The sequence below is a fragment of the Sturnira hondurensis genome, unplaced genomic scaffold (genome assembly GCF_014824575.4).
Source record: "Sturnira hondurensis isolate 20B ecotype Veracruz unplaced genomic scaffold, ASM1482457v3 Scaffold0020119, whole genome shotgun sequence".
NCBI classification, from domain to species: domain Eukaryota; kingdom Metazoa; phylum Chordata; class Mammalia; order Chiroptera; family Phyllostomidae; genus Sturnira; species Sturnira hondurensis.
Genome location: NW_028092750.1, coordinates 4,751,140 through 4,767,238, shown reverse-complemented (window position 1 = coordinate 4,767,238; position 16,099 = coordinate 4,751,140). Strand labels below are relative to the sequence as shown.

The window sequence follows — 16,099 nt, the reverse complement described above, 5'->3', positions numbered from 1 at the left end:
CCAGCGAGCCAGGAGGAAGCACACTACGCCTGCGCCGAAATTTCCTTTTGCTTTCCCCGTGGGCCCGACTGCGCTGGCGGGGGGCGCGCATGCGCTGTTATCCCCGCACTGTGCGCCTCTCCTGTGCGCCTGCGTCGCTCTCCGACTGCTGCCGCGCCTGCGCACCGCCCGCCGCCCGCGGGCCTGGCTGGCGCCTGCGTGGTGGCACTGGCAAGTGGCGGCGTTGGGGGGGTGAGGAGGTGGAGGAGGAGGAGGAGGAGGCGGCGGCGAGAAGATGGCGACTTCGAACAATCCGCGGAAATTTAGCGAGAAGATCGCGCTGCACAACCAGAAGCAGGCAGAGGAGACGGCGGCTTTCGAGGAGGTCATGAAGGACCTGAGCCTGACGCGGGCTGCGCGGGTGAGGGGGCTGCCGCGCCCACCCCTCAGGGCCAAGAGGGAGGAGGAGAAGGCGCGTGTCCAGCGCGTGCACGGGGCGGGGGCGCGCGGCGGGGGCGGGGCGCGCGGCGGGGCGGGGCTTGGCCCGGCCAGAGGGGACAGGTGTCCCCACTCTCTCAGCATCGTGGGCGGAATTGGTGCCCCACATCATCGGTACCTGATGGCGGACAGGTGCCTTCACATCATTACTACCTGGAGGGCCAGGGGCCTCCATGTTAGTAGTACATAATTACCTAATGGGGGACCGTTGTCCCAACATCATTGCTACCTGATGAAAACAGGTGCCCCCGCATCATTGCTACCTGAATCCGGGGTGGGGGGAAGGACAGGTGCCCTCACATCAGTGTTACCTGGAGGGTCAGGGACCTCTATATCATTACCACCTGGAGGTAGCAGGTGCCACTAGATTGTAACCTGACAGTGACAGGTGTTTTCACATCATTGTTACCTGAGGGGGACAGGTGGCCCCATGTTACTGCTACCTAGGGGAGACAGGATGACACTGATATATATGAACTGGGTGTCTCTTGAAAACATCACTGGTACCTGGGAATGAGTGACAGGTGCTCCCACATCATTGCTACTTGAGGGGACAAGTGACTCCACATGTTGCTACCTGAAGGGATGGGTGTCTACATCATTGGTGTCTGTGCCTCATTTTCTGGGTGTCGGCAGGACATGTGCCCCGACCTGCACATCTGAGGTGGAACAGACCTTTAGAAAACCTGAGGGTAAGGTCAGATGCCCTCCCCTGTGGGTCCCTTAGGGGGTCAGGAAGGCAGGTGTGCTCAGTCCTGGAGCTTCGAGTGGAGACAGCTTCCTCTTCCTCATGCAGCATATATGGTGGGGACCAGGTGATGTTCCTTGCACTAGGACAGAGGAACAGGATGGAGGAACAGATTTCTTCAGGTGATTGGCTGGGTCTGGTTTGGAGAGACAGGCTTGGTTATATGCTAACCTCATCTGGGAAGCCTCGATGGCCCTGGAGTGTGAGCTGGGTTGGGGCTGATGTTGGTGGCCTTGCTTTTTTCCTGGACCTCAGCTCTCTGGCTCTGTGATCACAACAAAGTACTGAGCTCCCCGGGCCTTGTCTTTCTTTGTGAAGTGTGTCTAGCAAGCCCTTCCTTGTGGACCAGAAGGCAAGCATGCTTTGCACAGGTATCAGTAATGCCTTCTGTGTTCCTGCAGAGCCGTGCAACACCCACCCTGCACCTTGGGGCCTCAGAGAGGGTTTGACATCCACATTGCTGCTCCCTAGGTTTGGCTACTGATTTGACCATACCAAGCAGACCTACCTCTGTGACTTCAGCTTCAGTCTGATTTTTCAGGTGGAATTTTCAGGTCACATCATTTTTCAAATAGTTGCCTTTTTCTCTGTGAGATCATGACATTATAGACTAGAATGAGTGTCTTCATTTCTATTCATTTATTTGGCACATATTGGTCTGGTGCTCACTGTCAGTCAGGTGCTTCTTGTCCCTGCTCCAGCAGCTCATGTTCTTGCTCAAGAAATAGAGGAAGAGAGGTTGGTGAATGAATGAATGAATGAATGGAAGTGAGCAACTGGAGTGACACTGAAGTCAGGGCTTCATTGGGCAGGAACGTCTATGTCATCTTGTCTCTAGCATGTACTGTGTGCCAGCACACACTTGGTGTCAAATATATGCAGTATGACAGGAAGAAGGAGGTTGTGTGAAGTTCATGGCTGTCTTCATGATTGGAGATCCTGTTTCTGCCTTGGGGTTGGGCACGGATTATTGTTGTTGAAAAGGCTCTTTAACAGCCTGTTTATACACTTGTACGCTTGTTTAAAGTGTATAGTTCAATAGTTTTTAGTGTATTTACAGAGTTGTACAACCATCACCACTGTCTAATCCCAAAACATTTTCATCTTCCCCAAAGAAAACCTGGTACTAATGAGCAGTCAGCCTCTGTTCCACCCTCCCCTGGCTCCTGGCAACCACCAATCTGCTTTCTCTCTCTCTGGATTTACCTAATATTCGGGATCATACACTATGTGACATGTTGGGATTGCCTTCTTTCACTCAGCGTGATGTTTTCAAGGTTCATCCATGTTGAAGCATGAATCAGACTTTATTCTTTTTTATGGCTGAATAATATTCCATTGGACGGTGGACCGCATTTTGTTTACTTGTTCATCCATTAATAGATTTAGAAAAGACACAGAGACAGCAGTTCTCTCAGCCCTGGTAACCATTTCACATCTCCTGTCTCCCCCTCTCTCTCTGTTGCCTTCCTTTACGTCAGGATTTGGGGAGGTGGGGTGGGCATGGTCTCTGGGCAGAGATGAGCTTATACTGGATTTTAGAGACAGAGCAGTGTTCTCTGCTGGGGGCAGTTCTGCCCCTCAAGGGACATATGGCAATGACTGGAGACGTTTTTGGTTTTGGTTATCATGACTGGAGGTGGGGGTGCTACTGGCGCCTGGTGGGTAGAGGACAGGGATGCTGTTCACCACCCCATGGACAGACCTGACCACAGAGAGTGAGTGATCTGGCCCCAGTGTCAGCAGTGCAGAGGACCAAAAACCTTCAGTTTGGAGAGAACTGAGTGGGCAGGGGTGCAGCCCTTGTGCCTGGGCAGATAGAATTCAAAGCTCTGCCCCTACTTTCATGCCTGGACCACCTGGACAGGCGGATGACTTTTCTCTTACCTGGGACCAGGAGGGACAACCTTGCTCCCAATCCGTTCAGCCATTGCCTGTGGCAAGCGGCTTATCTGTAGTGCCTGGTGAAGGTGAGTGAACCCACTTAATGCAGGCTCCCGTCCTGTCCTCACTGTGTGGCTGCAGCCTTCCCTCACTGCCTCTCTCCGCAGTACACACTAGGGTTTCGCCTGCACGTGCTAACAGATGGGGCATGGCCCTGTTGGTAGCTGCTCCTCTCCCATGAATTCTGCAGGAAAGCTTGCCCACTGCTGGAGTGGGCAGGGCCACTCGTGTTTCTGTGTGTCTGCTCACGGTCCTCAGTGGTGATGGCCATGCCCGCAGTGCTTTCTCCTGTGAAAGGGCATTCAGCCCTTTGATGAGTGAATCAACTCTGCCACCTTCCTGTGAAGCAGGGGCATGAGGGCCAGGTTGGGTGAGGGGACAGGTTGTGATGTCAGGGAGACCACTTTCATGTTGAGGGTGTATGAGTGTTTCTTTACCATTCTCAGACTTGGGTAGCGTGATATGCAGGGAGGCTGTGGTGCTCTGCTGTGTGACTTTGAGCAGGTTTTTAACTCTGAGTCCTCACCTATTAAGTTGAGGTAACTTGTTCATCCCACATAATAACATTTTTTAAAAAGATTTTATTTATTGTCAGAGAGAAAAGGGAGGGAGAAAGAGAGGGAGAGAAACATCAATTGCTTTCCTCTTGTTTGCCCCCAAATAGGGACCTGGCCTGCAACCCAGGCATGTGCCCTGACAGGAAATCGAATTGGCAACCTTTTGGTTTGCAGGCCCGCGCTCAACCTGGTGAGCCATACCAGTGAGGGCTAATAACATTTTTGATTGTCCAGCATGTTCCAGGGATTATGTTGGGTGCAATAATGCAGCATACAGAGCCTACAAGGGCTGTGCTTTTGGGAAGTTGGCGTGGTTTTAACAGGAGAGAATTGCTGCAAATGAACGAAACACAGGCTCTCAGAAGAGGCAAGGTGATGTGGCCTGACTGGTTGGGGGGTGCCAACACCTGGAGAATGTGACAGAGCCCCCCATGTGAGGCAAGAGTACTCTGTGTGTGGGACAAGCAGATACAGAGCCCCAAGGTGGGGAGGGTGTGGCAAAGTTGAGGACAAGTCAGAGGCCGGAGAGCTGGCTTGTGGAGAGAGGGTGGGAGAGGCGAAGCTGGAGTGGTTTTGGGAACCCTGGATTCTGCCTGGGGGAGGGGTGTTTATGATGGTGAGAAGCCTGAGCTGCTTCTTATTTTTGTAACAGCTGTATTGAGATATAATTCCCAACACATTCAACCCACCCATTAAAGTGTACAATGCTATGGTGTTTTAGAACATTTACCATGTTGTGCAACCATTAGCTCTATCTAGTTCCAGAACATTTCTTTCACTCCAAAAGGAAACCACATCCCCATTAGCAGTCACTCACTCCTCACTACCCTAGCCTCTGGCAAACATTAGTCTGTCTCTATGGATTTGCCTGTTCTGAACATTTCATAACAATGGAATTATACACCATGTGGGCTGTTGTGTCTGACGACTTTTACCTAGTGTGATGTTTCAAGGTTCATCCACGTTGTGGTGTGTTTCGGTGCTTTAGTCCTTTTCGTGGCTGAGTAATATTCCATTGTGTGGGTAGACCACATTTTGTTTATCCTTTGTCAGTCAACAGATGTGTGTTGTTTCCACCTTTTGGCTGTCGTGAATAATGCTGCCATGATAATTCATATCCAAGTACTCGTGTAGATGCAGGCCTTCCTTTCCCGTAGGCGTACACCTAGGAGTGGAGTTGCTGGGTCATAGGGTAACTCTCTGTTTAACTATTTGAGGGTGTCTTCTGTCCTGCAAAGAGGGGTGTGAGTTGAACTGGCAAGGGGGAAGGCAGCAGACAGTGAGAGGGCACTGCAATGTCTAGTTTGGGGAGTGGGGAGGGGTATGGATTGAGCAGAATCAGTGGATTTTGGTGGTATTTCAGCATCAGAGCCACCAGGATATATGGATAGATTGCATCTGGGGTATGTTGCCCTCTTGCCCGGGGCTTAGGACACAGGAAGCTATGAGCATCCCAGGGAATAGACCCAGGCCAGAAAAATCCTATGAACAAAACAGTTCATATGACTCAGCCTGGCTGTAGCTCTGGCCACATTGAAAGAACAGGGATGTTTTGGTCATACTCTGTGATAGGGGTCTGTCTCTGCACAGGATGGAGGAAAGTGCAATGGTGGCTCAGGTGAGCTAAGCCTGGAGGCTGCCTCCAGTCCTGGCCCAAGTCCTGGCCCCAGTTCTGGCTTTGGCACCATTTGCCACTGTGCCGGCTGTTCCAAATGTCTGGTACCATCTGTAGCCTCCATGCATGCAGGACTCTGTGAGCTGCTCTCCTGAGAGGTTGGGGAGCTCTCCCCTGCCCCCAGAAGGCCCTGGCATTTTCCTGGTTGTAAGCTGCGCACCCTGACCCCTAAAAATATTTGCCCACATCCTGACCCCCAGAACCTGTGACTGTGCTCTTATTTGGAAAAGAAATCTCTGAAGATGTAATTAGGGTAATGATCTCAAGATGTGATCATCCTGGATTTAAGGTGGCCTTAAATCCAATGACTGGCAACGCTATGAAAAAAGGAGAGGACACAGACACAGGGAAAAGGTCATGTAGTGATGATGGCAGAAACTGGGGTGATGCAGCCACAAGCCAAGGATACCTAGAGCCTCAGAAGCCAGAAGAGACAAGGAAAAATCCTTCCCTAGAGCCTCCTTCAGAGGGAGTATGGCCCTGCTGATGCCTATACTTTGGACATCTGGTCTCCAGAGCTGTGAGAGAATAAACTGCTGTTGTTTTGCCTGGTCCATGGTCATCTGTAATGGCAAGCCTGGGATACTCTTCCTTAAGCTGAGACAGAGCCTGCAGAATGCAGGTACCTTGTGGAAACAATCTTTAGATGGTGGGCCTAGGGGCCATCTGTAGGTGTGCACATCTGTCCTTCTCTGGCTGGCTGACAGGTTGTACCATGTTGCCTTTCGAGGCCTAGGTGGACCCTTCATTCAGCCACCACCAGGAACTAGGTACCTCACTCCACACTGGGTCCAACAGTGATGGTGAACATGCCAGAAAGACAACAGCAGGAGCCAGGGCCCTGGGGCCCATCAGGAACTGACCAAAAGTATGGCAGGATGTAGTGGGGGTATGGGGTGAAGGTTTGAGGTCGTAACCCTGTGGTGAGGGGTCAAGTTTGCCCTCTGCACTCTCAGTTTCTGCCTGGCACCATGTAGTTTTCACCAAACTTCTATTGTTTTTGCTCACTCACCCTCAGAGAGGAGGGGTTCCCTCTTGTACATATGGGGAAACTGAGGCCCCAGCTGGGAAGAGGCAAAGCTGGTGTTCAGGCCCAGGATGAGCACACGTGTTCTGTCCAGAACGAGGAATTAAGAGCATGAATTTGAACCTTCTGCTGCTTGCAGAGCCTTCTTGGGCCACTTGGGCCTGTTCTTGTAAATAACGTTTTATTAGAACACAGCCATGTCCATTTGCTTACACCTGGTGTATGGCAGAGTTCAACCATTGTGACAGGGACCATGTAGCCTGGAGAGGCAAAAATACAAGTATTTACCATCTAGCCCAGGGGTGTCAAACTCATTTTCACCAGGGGCTGCATCAGCTTCAGAGTTGCCTTCAAAGGGCCGAACGTAATTTTAGGACTGTATAAATGTAACTACTCCTTAACAGTTAAGCGAGAGCCCAGCACTGCCACTGGGTAGAAACAAGGCGCAGGGCCGGATGAAACAAGGTAGAGGGCCGGATTTGCCCACAGGTCTTGTGTTTGCCGCCTGTTACCTAGCCCTTTACAAAAGGCGTTTCACCCTTGGTCAGTGGGTCTCACCTGCAATTTGAGATCCACTGACCTAGAGCAACATGGAAGATCGGGAGGATGGCGGGAGTTGTGTCTTCTGCTTTTGGGGGCCTCTGAACCATCTGGTAGCTGAAGGATGCAGGCTCCTCCAAGATTCTGCTTCTGTAGGTTTGGTGTGGGGAGCCTGAATTCTGAGTGGGGGTCCAGGACCCTGCCATACAGGCCTTGCTGGGAGGCCTGGACACTGGAGTCACCATGGCTGTGCCAGGTGAAGGTCAGCCTCAGTCAGGGGGTGAGCAAGCTGTTTGGCCCTTGGTTGGTGGCACAGTGGTGGTCATTGTTGGTTCATACAGCCAGAGCGGGTGTTTGCTGTCACTGTCCCCAAGCTGGCCGGGGGTACAGTCCCTGGTGACTCTTGTCCATGCAGTAAGCATTCTGGCCCTGGTCTGGTTAATTGTGTTACACTGCCAGGCTGTTCTAGGCATTATGGAAGGCTCCATTGGCCTTTCTCTGCTGTTCTCTGCACTGGAGGGTTCCTGGTTTGGGCTCAGGGCCTGTGGCTCCCTTTAGTACTGCTCCAGTGAGGGGAGGTGACAGCCTCAGGGCCTGGGATTATTTTTGGTGCTAAGGATTTCTTCTTAAATGGGACTGGGAAATGCCATTCAGATGTCAGGTGTGGGGTCTGGCTTGGGAGTACTGGCCTGAATGCAGTCCTGGGGGAGCATCACAAATGGGTGTTTCCTGCTAATTCTGTCCTCTGGGGACACCTGTAATCACCTGGGGACATTTTTGGTTGTCACGACTTGGGTGGAGTGGTGACAAGGGATATAGCTCAACACCCTGCAGTGCCCAGAATGGCCCTATCCCAGAGAACAAGCTGGCAGCACTAGCCCTGCACTGTGCCCCTCTGTGTGCCAGAATTATGCAGGTGCAGATGGGTGGGTGGAGGTCCCTGATGCCATGAGACGTGTGTCAACAACCCTAGAAGCTGATGGCATCCTCTCTGGTTTACAGAGGGGGAGACCAAGGCTTAGAGAGCATTAGAGGGGGAGCTGGGGTTGGACCTGGGCTGGACTAACCCAGTGGCTGTTTGGTTAGTCCATACGGTTCTGGGAGTTTGCCAGCTGGTTAGGGTGGGGCATAGGCTGCTGGAACCCTGTACACTGAGGAACTGTTCAAGGAGCAGGCTGTGTGGGCAGAGATCTAGGAGGGAAGTGGTTGTGTGGTAGAGGGCCCTGGGACAAACTGTGCATGTGGGTGATGGGGAGCCATGGAGGGTTCCAGTAGAATAGCAACATGAGTGACTAGAGGTGCTAGAGCCCATGTGGGTGTACCCTGTGGGTTGTTGCAGTGACCCGGAGGAGGAGCCTGTTGCTTCCCCTGTTGCCCAGATGAGAAGCTGAGGCATGAGAAGTCCCATGGTTCACGGTGTGTGGAGGTGCTATCTGAATCTAGAGCTTGTGTATTTCTTAATGCAGCCATGGAGGATCATGCCTTACACTGAACTTGTTTGTAGCTATTGTTTGAGGACCTTGGCTTTTGTTTCTGGTGTTTTACAAACCATATATGTATTGTGTTCATTCCATGCATGCAAGTAGCCAGGTGCAGGGTGGGCACAGCAGCTTGGGGTAGCCAACAGTGAGGACAGAGGGAAGCTGATTTGGGGCATTTAGGGGTTAATAATAACAGCATTTATTGGGAGGTGAGAAGGGAGGCAAGATGGGGGCCCCCTGGCTGCGATGGGGGACCTATAGAGAAAGGAGCAAGGATGAAAGAATCCCACCTCACTTTGGAGCTTGTAGGGTGGCACAGCCCTTTGTTTCTGGCCAGGGTGTCTCTGATTCCCTCTTTTCCCCTACCCTCCTGTCACCATGTCCAGCCAGGCCCCTGGGCAGAGGTGGGTACCTTGCTCTGGTGGGGCAGGGCTACCAGCCAATTGGGGGTTCATGTTCACAAACAAGGAAACCACCAAATGCCTCGTGGTCCAAGGACCTGGAGAATCAATATTTTAGTATTTGTCAGATGGAAACAAACTGTGGTCAGGGTCTCTTCCTTAGGGATTTTAGATGGGCTTGGAGGATTCTGCAGCACCTGGTGCCTGGCAGCGCCATGCGGCAGGCTTCTCCTTGCTTCCTCCTGGGTGAGTTTAAACCCAGACGTCTCCTCTGGGCTTTGCCCCCTCTACGTGAATTGGGAGTCACAGTGGTCTCTACCTCATTCATTGGACTATGGTGACACTTAGGTGGGTTAGCCCATGTAGCATGCCCAAAATGGGGCCCTGTGCACAGATGCTCACTGTGTGCTTGCTGCTGAAATTTTGGAGGCACATGCACTGCCAGCACAAGGCAGGCGGCACTCCGTGGGCACTGGGTGGGCATACGGAAGGCATTCAGCAGGTGCTTTGCAGATGCTCAGTAGGTACACGTGTATTCAGCAGGTACTTGGTGGGCATGCAGCAGGCACACGTGTAGTCAGCAAGCATACAGCAGGCACAAGGGTGTTGTCAACAGACACTGAGCAGGTGCATACACTGGAGTAGACACTAAGCAGACACTGGACTGTGACCTCCCTGGGGGAAGTCCTGCCTCCCATTCACTCTTGAATCTCCTTGGTTTCCCACTACACTGTCAGGTTTCCCCTGTACGCATCAGGAGTATGGCATGGGGTCCTGTTCTCCATCTGGGAGAGTAAATCAGGCAGGCACTGAGGGCACAGAGGCAGGTGGAGAGCATGATGGTCTTTGTGGAGCTCAAGTTTGCCGAACTTCAGGGAGAAACTTGGAGTTTATACTGATCATGTGCAGTGTGTGACAGGATGGGGTAGGAGGGGGTGGGCCCCCCAAGTGCCCTGGGGAGAACATGAGAAGCATTGGATCTTCCAGTGAGGTCTCCCATGAGGTGCCCCGCAGAGGCTGGGGTTTGAATAGAAAAGCCCTTCCTTCAGTTAGTGTTTATTGAGCAGCCATGTTGTGTGGGGCCCTGGGGACTCCCTGCAGTCAGATGGGGCCTTGCCCTTAGGGGAAACCATACCAGTGGCCAGTTGGTCCCTTGCCATGGCCCTGAGGTCATAGCTCTGAGAGAGGAATGGGGTGGGAGCTTTTTAGGGGAGGTGACATTTGGGCTGAGCCCCTGATGATGAGGGTGAGCAATGGGTGTGGGGAGCCCAGTTGTGGGGGCAAAGGCTGGTTGAGCTCAGTGGGTTATGCCTCATGGGCCCCGTTCTGGGGCAGGGGTGCTTGGTAAGGTTAGGAGCAGGGCCTGGTATGAGATGCAGGTTTAGCAAAGATTGCTCTAGCCACCATATAGGGACAGGCCTGGGGAAACCAAGGAGGGGACTTCAGGGACCTGAGAGGGTGTTGGGGCAGGTGTCCCCCAAGGAAAGGTATCACCAGGGGAATGAATTCAGACTTGGTACAGGACTTGCTGACTTGGCAGTGATATTTCACCTGAAATCAGGAATCTGATTCCCAGGGTTGTGAACAGGGAGGTTTATATTAAATGGCTTCAACTTCATGTTCCGGTACAAGGAAGGGCATCTCTGAAACAGAGAGGAGACCTCAGGTGCTAATTCCATATATGAAATTCCTCCTCCTCCAAGATCCCATCCAGCTGCTTCTCTGGTCATGGAGGTTTCATCCCAAATCCGGAGCATGGTCTTCTGTCCAGAGGGTTGAGTCTACAGCAAAGGACAGACTTTTTTCCTCATCGGCTGCCAAGTGTCTGAGCTCCCTGTTTCTAGATACAATCCTTGGAGCTTGGCCATCTCCTGAGTGCCCCGTGCCTGGGGCTCTCTGTAAGGCGAAGAAGATCCTGAGAGTGCTAGCAGGTTGTCCTTTCCTGTCAGCTGGGGTTGCAGGGAAGGGCTCTGCCTTGCCTTTTTTTTTTAAATATAAAAGAAACCATTAACGTCTCAAAACTTTGGTGAAAATTGAAAACAGAAAACCAAAAGTGCTTCCCTTTTCCTCTGTGGAGGGGGTGGGTGTATGCCACCTGGTCACTCACCCGGAAGTCTCTGGGAGGCAGAGTGCCCAGGGCTGGTTCTACAGGGCTGCCAGCCCTCGGGCTGGGGACACGGGGAGGCAGAGTGCACCCCACAAAGGCACAAGAGCTGTCCACACCGCCAGAGACTTGGTGTAGCCACTGTGTCCATGCCCTCCTGGCTAAAGCCTCTCGTGTTGAAATCAATTTCAGTGTTTCTCAAGTAACTGAAGAGACAGATCCCTGCAGCCCTTTTCCTTGGGCCCTTTCGCACCTGTGAGTATTGCACTGTCTCTATCCCTCTGTCCTTCCAGTCAGGTGGGGTTTGATAGCTATAATTAGGGCAGGAGCGGCTCATTAAATTGTCACAGAATCAATGCACAGCCTCAGGAGTGATTGATGGGCCCAGCAGCCTCCTTTATGCCCGAAGTGGCAAGCAGCCACTAATTCCTGCTACTGGCTCAGCAAATGCAGGGAGGGGCCCTGAGCATCTATTACAGGGGGCCTGCTGGGGCCACTTGTGCCCAAGAGCCTGCCCTGTGGGCCCTTTGACACCTGGCCAAGTGGATTGTCATTGCAGTTCAGGCCCTGCCTCTGCCAGCTTCTCCCAAATGACTCCTTTCTTTGCCTCAGTTTCCCCCTGTAGAGTTGTTCAGATTAGACAGTGTGCCCTCCTGAAGCACTTAGCCTTGTCCCTGGCCAGTTTCAGGGTCTTCATGGGGCAGCATGAGAGCAGGGTCTTACCCAGCACACACAGTGCCATGGCTCGACATGTGACGATTGCCACGGCACTATGAATGTCTGTTCAGTATCCTTTCTGGGGAAGTGTTGTGTTCATTCTTATCACTTTTTCTTTTGAGATAATTTTAGATTTAGTGAAAAGATGCAAAGACAGCACAGACACTTCCCATAGCCCCTGAGTGTGAATATCTCACATGACCAGGGTGGGCCGGACCAACCAGAACAGCAGCGTCATCGCAGTTCTATTAACTAGACTCCAGCCTGCATTCGGATTTCCCCAGCTGTCCCCTGGTGACCTGTCTGTGGCCTAGGATCATCTCCAGGCTCCCATATTGCAATAGTCGTCCTGTCGCAGTCCCAGATCCACAATCACTGCCCCGGGTTTCTGGTTGTCCATGACCCTCAGCCCATTGAGAACTGCCCAGTCTTTTTGTAGACTGTCCCTCGGCGTGTGGCTCCTGTGGTGTTTTCTCACGATTGGGCCAAGGTGGTTTTTTGGTAGGAATCCTACACAAGTAACATGCAAGTTTTCTTTTAATATTTTTTCTTTTTAAAACTGTGGTAAAGTATACACACCATCTTAACCATTTTTAAGTGTATAGTTCAGTGGCATTAATTACTTTGACATTGTTGTGCAGCCGTCACACCACCATCTCCAGGGCTTTTCCTCTTGCAAAACTGAAACTCTGACCCCATTAACACTAACTCCACATTTCCCCTCCCCCAGCCTATGGTATCCACTATTCTTTCTGTCTCTGTGGATCTAACTCCTCTAGGGACTTCAGATAAGTGAAACCATACTGTATTTTTTTTTCCTGGTATGTCTGGCTTATTTCATGGAGCATAATGTTCTCAAGGTTCATTCATACTGTAGCAGGTGTCAGAATTTCTTTCCTTTTTAAGGCTGCATAATATTCTGTGTATGCATATATGTATCACATTTTGTTTATTCTCTCATCCTTCAGTGGGTACTTGAGTTGCTTCCACCTATTGATTATTGTGAATAATGTTGCTGTGAACATGGGTGTGCAGATAGATGAAGATGCTTCTTAACGTAATGTTGGGGTTAAGTTCTGATAAACCCACTGTAAGTTGAAAATAATGCTGAGTCAAAATGCACTTAATGCACCTCACCTACTGAACATAGCTTAGCCTAGCTTCAACTGTGCTCAGAATACTTACATTAGTCCACAGCTAGGCAAAATCATCATCTAACACAAAGTACTTTTATAATAAAGTACTAAATATCTCATGTGATTTATTATTTGTATTGCATTCATACCATCATGTAAAGTAAAAAAATCATAAGTTGGGGACCATCTGTACAAATATCTTTTTGAATCCCTGCTCCCATTTTTTCTTGGTGTATACCCAGGAGTGGGATTGCTGGGTCATATGGTAATTCTGTGTTTGATTTTCCTAGGAATCTCTGTATAGGTTTCCATAGTATTATAGCTGCATTCTCACCAATAGTGTACAAGGGCTCCAATCTCTCCACATTTTTGTCAACAATTATTATTTTATGTTTCTATTTTTTTAATTATAACCATCTTAGAGGTAGTATCTCATGGTTTTGATTTGCTTTTCCCTGGTGATGAGTGATGTTGAGCATCTTTTCATGTGCTTATTGGCTGTTTGTAAATTTTCTTTGGAGAAATGTTCATTCAGGTTCTTTGCTCATATTTGAATCATGTCGTTTATTTTTGTTGTCGAGTTTTAGTAGTTTTGTATATATTCTGGATAGTAATCCCTTATCAGATACATGATTTGCAAATATTTTCTCACGTTCCATGGGAATGGGGCCTCTTCACTCTGTTGATTGTGCCCTTTGATACACAAATGTTTTTAATTTTGACAAAGTCCAGCCTACATATTTTTTCTTTTGTTGACTGTGCTTTTGGTGTCATAGCCAAGAAGTCATTGCCAAATCTCATGTTATGAAGCTTTTTCACTGTTTTCTTCTGAGTTTTATAGTTTTAGCTTTTACAGTTTTAGTTATAGTTTTAGCTTTAGGTCTTTGATCCATGATGAGTTAATATTTATATATGGTATAAGGGATTGGTCCAACTTTAGTATTTTCTTGTGGATATCCAGTTTTCCCAGCACCATTCATTTGAAATGACTGTCCTTTCCCTATTGAATGGTTTTGGCACCCTTGTCAAAAATCACTTGACCATATACACAAGGGTTTATTTCTGGGCTCTGTCCTGTTCCGCTGGTCTATGTGCCTGTCTTTTATGCCACTACCAGTGTCTTGATTCCTGTAGCTTTGTAGTAAGTTTAGAAATCAGAAAGTGTGAGTCCTCCAACTTTTTTCTTCTAAAAAGAACAAAAAAAAGATTGGCTTAATGCCTTGACTGGTGAGGCTTAGTGGGTTGGGTGTCATTCCACAAAGCAAAAGATTTCCAGTTCAATTCCTGGTCAGGGTGCATGCATGGGTTGTGGGTTTAGTCCCTCCCTGGTTGGGGGTGTGCAAGAGACAACCGATTGATGTTTCTCTTGCACATTGATATTTCTCTCTCTCTCTTTCTCCCTCCCCTCCCCTCTCTCTAAAAATAAATAGTCTTTAAAAAAAAAGATTGTCCTGGCTATTCAGGGTCCCTTGAGATCCCATATACATTTTATGGTGGGTTTTTCTGTTTCTGTAAAAACATTGTAGGGGTTTTGATAGGGATTGCATTGACTGTAGAGAGCTTTGAGTCATGTTGCCATCTTTACAGTATGAAGTCCTGCTCTCCTCCTCCCAGCTGTGTGACCCTGGGCAAGCACATAACGGGCCTGGTCAGATCCAGGAGTGAGGACTGGACCTGCGCACACTCGGTGGTCTGCAGAGGAAGTTGTGCCCTGGGGAGCCACTGACTTAGAGGAGAAAGGAGGCTGCCAGAAGCTGGGGCCAATTCCAGAAGGTTGCCTGGAGGAGAGCTCTGTGGTGGAACAGGAGGGGGATAGGGAAGGGAATGGTCTGTGGGAGGAGAGGAATAGTGGGCATGAGGACACAAACGCCTGGGGGAATTGTCTGAGGCATAATTGTGCTACAAGGTGAGTCTGGGTAGGGGACAGGTAGCAAGCGAGGAGAGAACAAGGGTGGATTCCCATAGGCCCCAGAGAGCCAAGGTGGGAGCTTAGATGTGATCCTGAAGCTGGCTGTAGGGATAGGGAAGAGGAAACCCTCGGATGGCTTTGAGTTTAGGGAGAGCTTGAGAAAAGATTGGTCAGGGCTCTGGCTGGTGTGGCTCAGTGGATTGAGTGTCAGCCTGTGAACCAAAGGGTCGCTGGTTCGATTCCTAGTCAGGGCACACGCCTGGGTTGTGGGCCAGGTTCCCCGGTGCAGGGTGGATGAGAGGCAATCACACATTGATGTTTCTCTCCCTCTCTCCCCCTTCTCTTTTGTCTAAAAATAAATAAATGATCTTTTATTTATTTATTTATTTATTTATTTATAAATATTTTATTTATTTATCTTTAGAGGGGAAGGGAAGGAGAGAGGAAGAGAAACATCAATGTATGGTTGCTTCTCGTGCATCCCCTGCTGGGAACTGGCCCCTGCCGGGAACTGGCCTGCAACCCAGGCATGTGCCCTGACTGGGAATCGAACTGCGATCGTGTGGTTCACAGGCCCGCGCTCAATCCACTGAGCTACACCAGCCAGGGCAATAAATGATCTTTTAAAAAGTTAAATAAAATATCTTTTAAAAAAGATTGGTCAGGGGAGCAGGGGGCCTAGGTGCTAGACTCATGGGACCTCAGGGGGCTCAGGAGCTATGATGGAGAGGTGACTGCCATGCCTGCTGTGATGGGGAGGCCCAAGGGAGAAATGGGTACCCCCCACCACAGGTTTCTGGCTGTGACTTGGGGAAGATCTGCCATCTGCCATCTGCCAGGGCCAGGAGGAGCAGGGGTGCAGGGTGTAGGGTTCAGGAGAATGAGAGCCTGGTGGGGACTGCTGGATAGAGGGCGGTCCTGTGTGAATCACAGAGGCTTCCAGGTATAGCCAGTGGCACTCAGGGGTTGATGGCTGACTTGGCATTCAGGACCTTCCTAGAGTAGTGACCATGAGAAGCAGAGAGAGCTGTGTTTGAGGAAGCTCAAGTCCAGGGGAGGAGTAGGGGGGACAGAGATGAGGGGAGCCCCTTGCAAGGGCAGTCGTGGGCACCAGGCTGGAGAGGTGCCTTTGTTGACACATACCTGATTGGTGCCGGCTCTGAGCCTTCATGGTGCTGGCTCTGAGCCTTCATGGTGCTTGGAGGTACAAGGGCTGCAGCTGCTTACGGAGCAGCAGGTGCTGGTGGTGGGGCATGGGTTGGGGGCACATTGAGCCCAGTGGTGCCTTGGGTGAGGGGGGCAGGAAAAGGTGCACCTGGCGGAGGAGAGCATCTGTAGAGGCTTGGCATGGGGGTGATGCACATGAGTAGGTGGTGCCCAAAG

General features: G+C 50.5%; 1 protein-coding gene across 7 annotated transcripts in view; it reads left to right on the top strand.

Annotated features, from left to right (window-relative positions):
• The first annotated feature begins 250 nt into the window (after positions 1 to 250).
• The window catches only part of CRTC1 (CREB regulated transcription coactivator 1), a 55,872-nt gene continuing 40,023 nt past the window's right edge, over positions 251 to 16,099 (top strand). For all 7 annotated transcript variants that reach the window (XM_037028919.1, XM_037028920.1, XM_037028914.1 and 4 more), the window contains exon 1: positions 251 to 400. In XM_037028919.1, the coding sequence (XP_036884814.1) occupies positions 275 to 400 (126 nt within the window). In that variant the 5' untranslated portion in view covers positions 251 to 274. The remainder of the gene's footprint in view (positions 401 to 16,099) is intronic.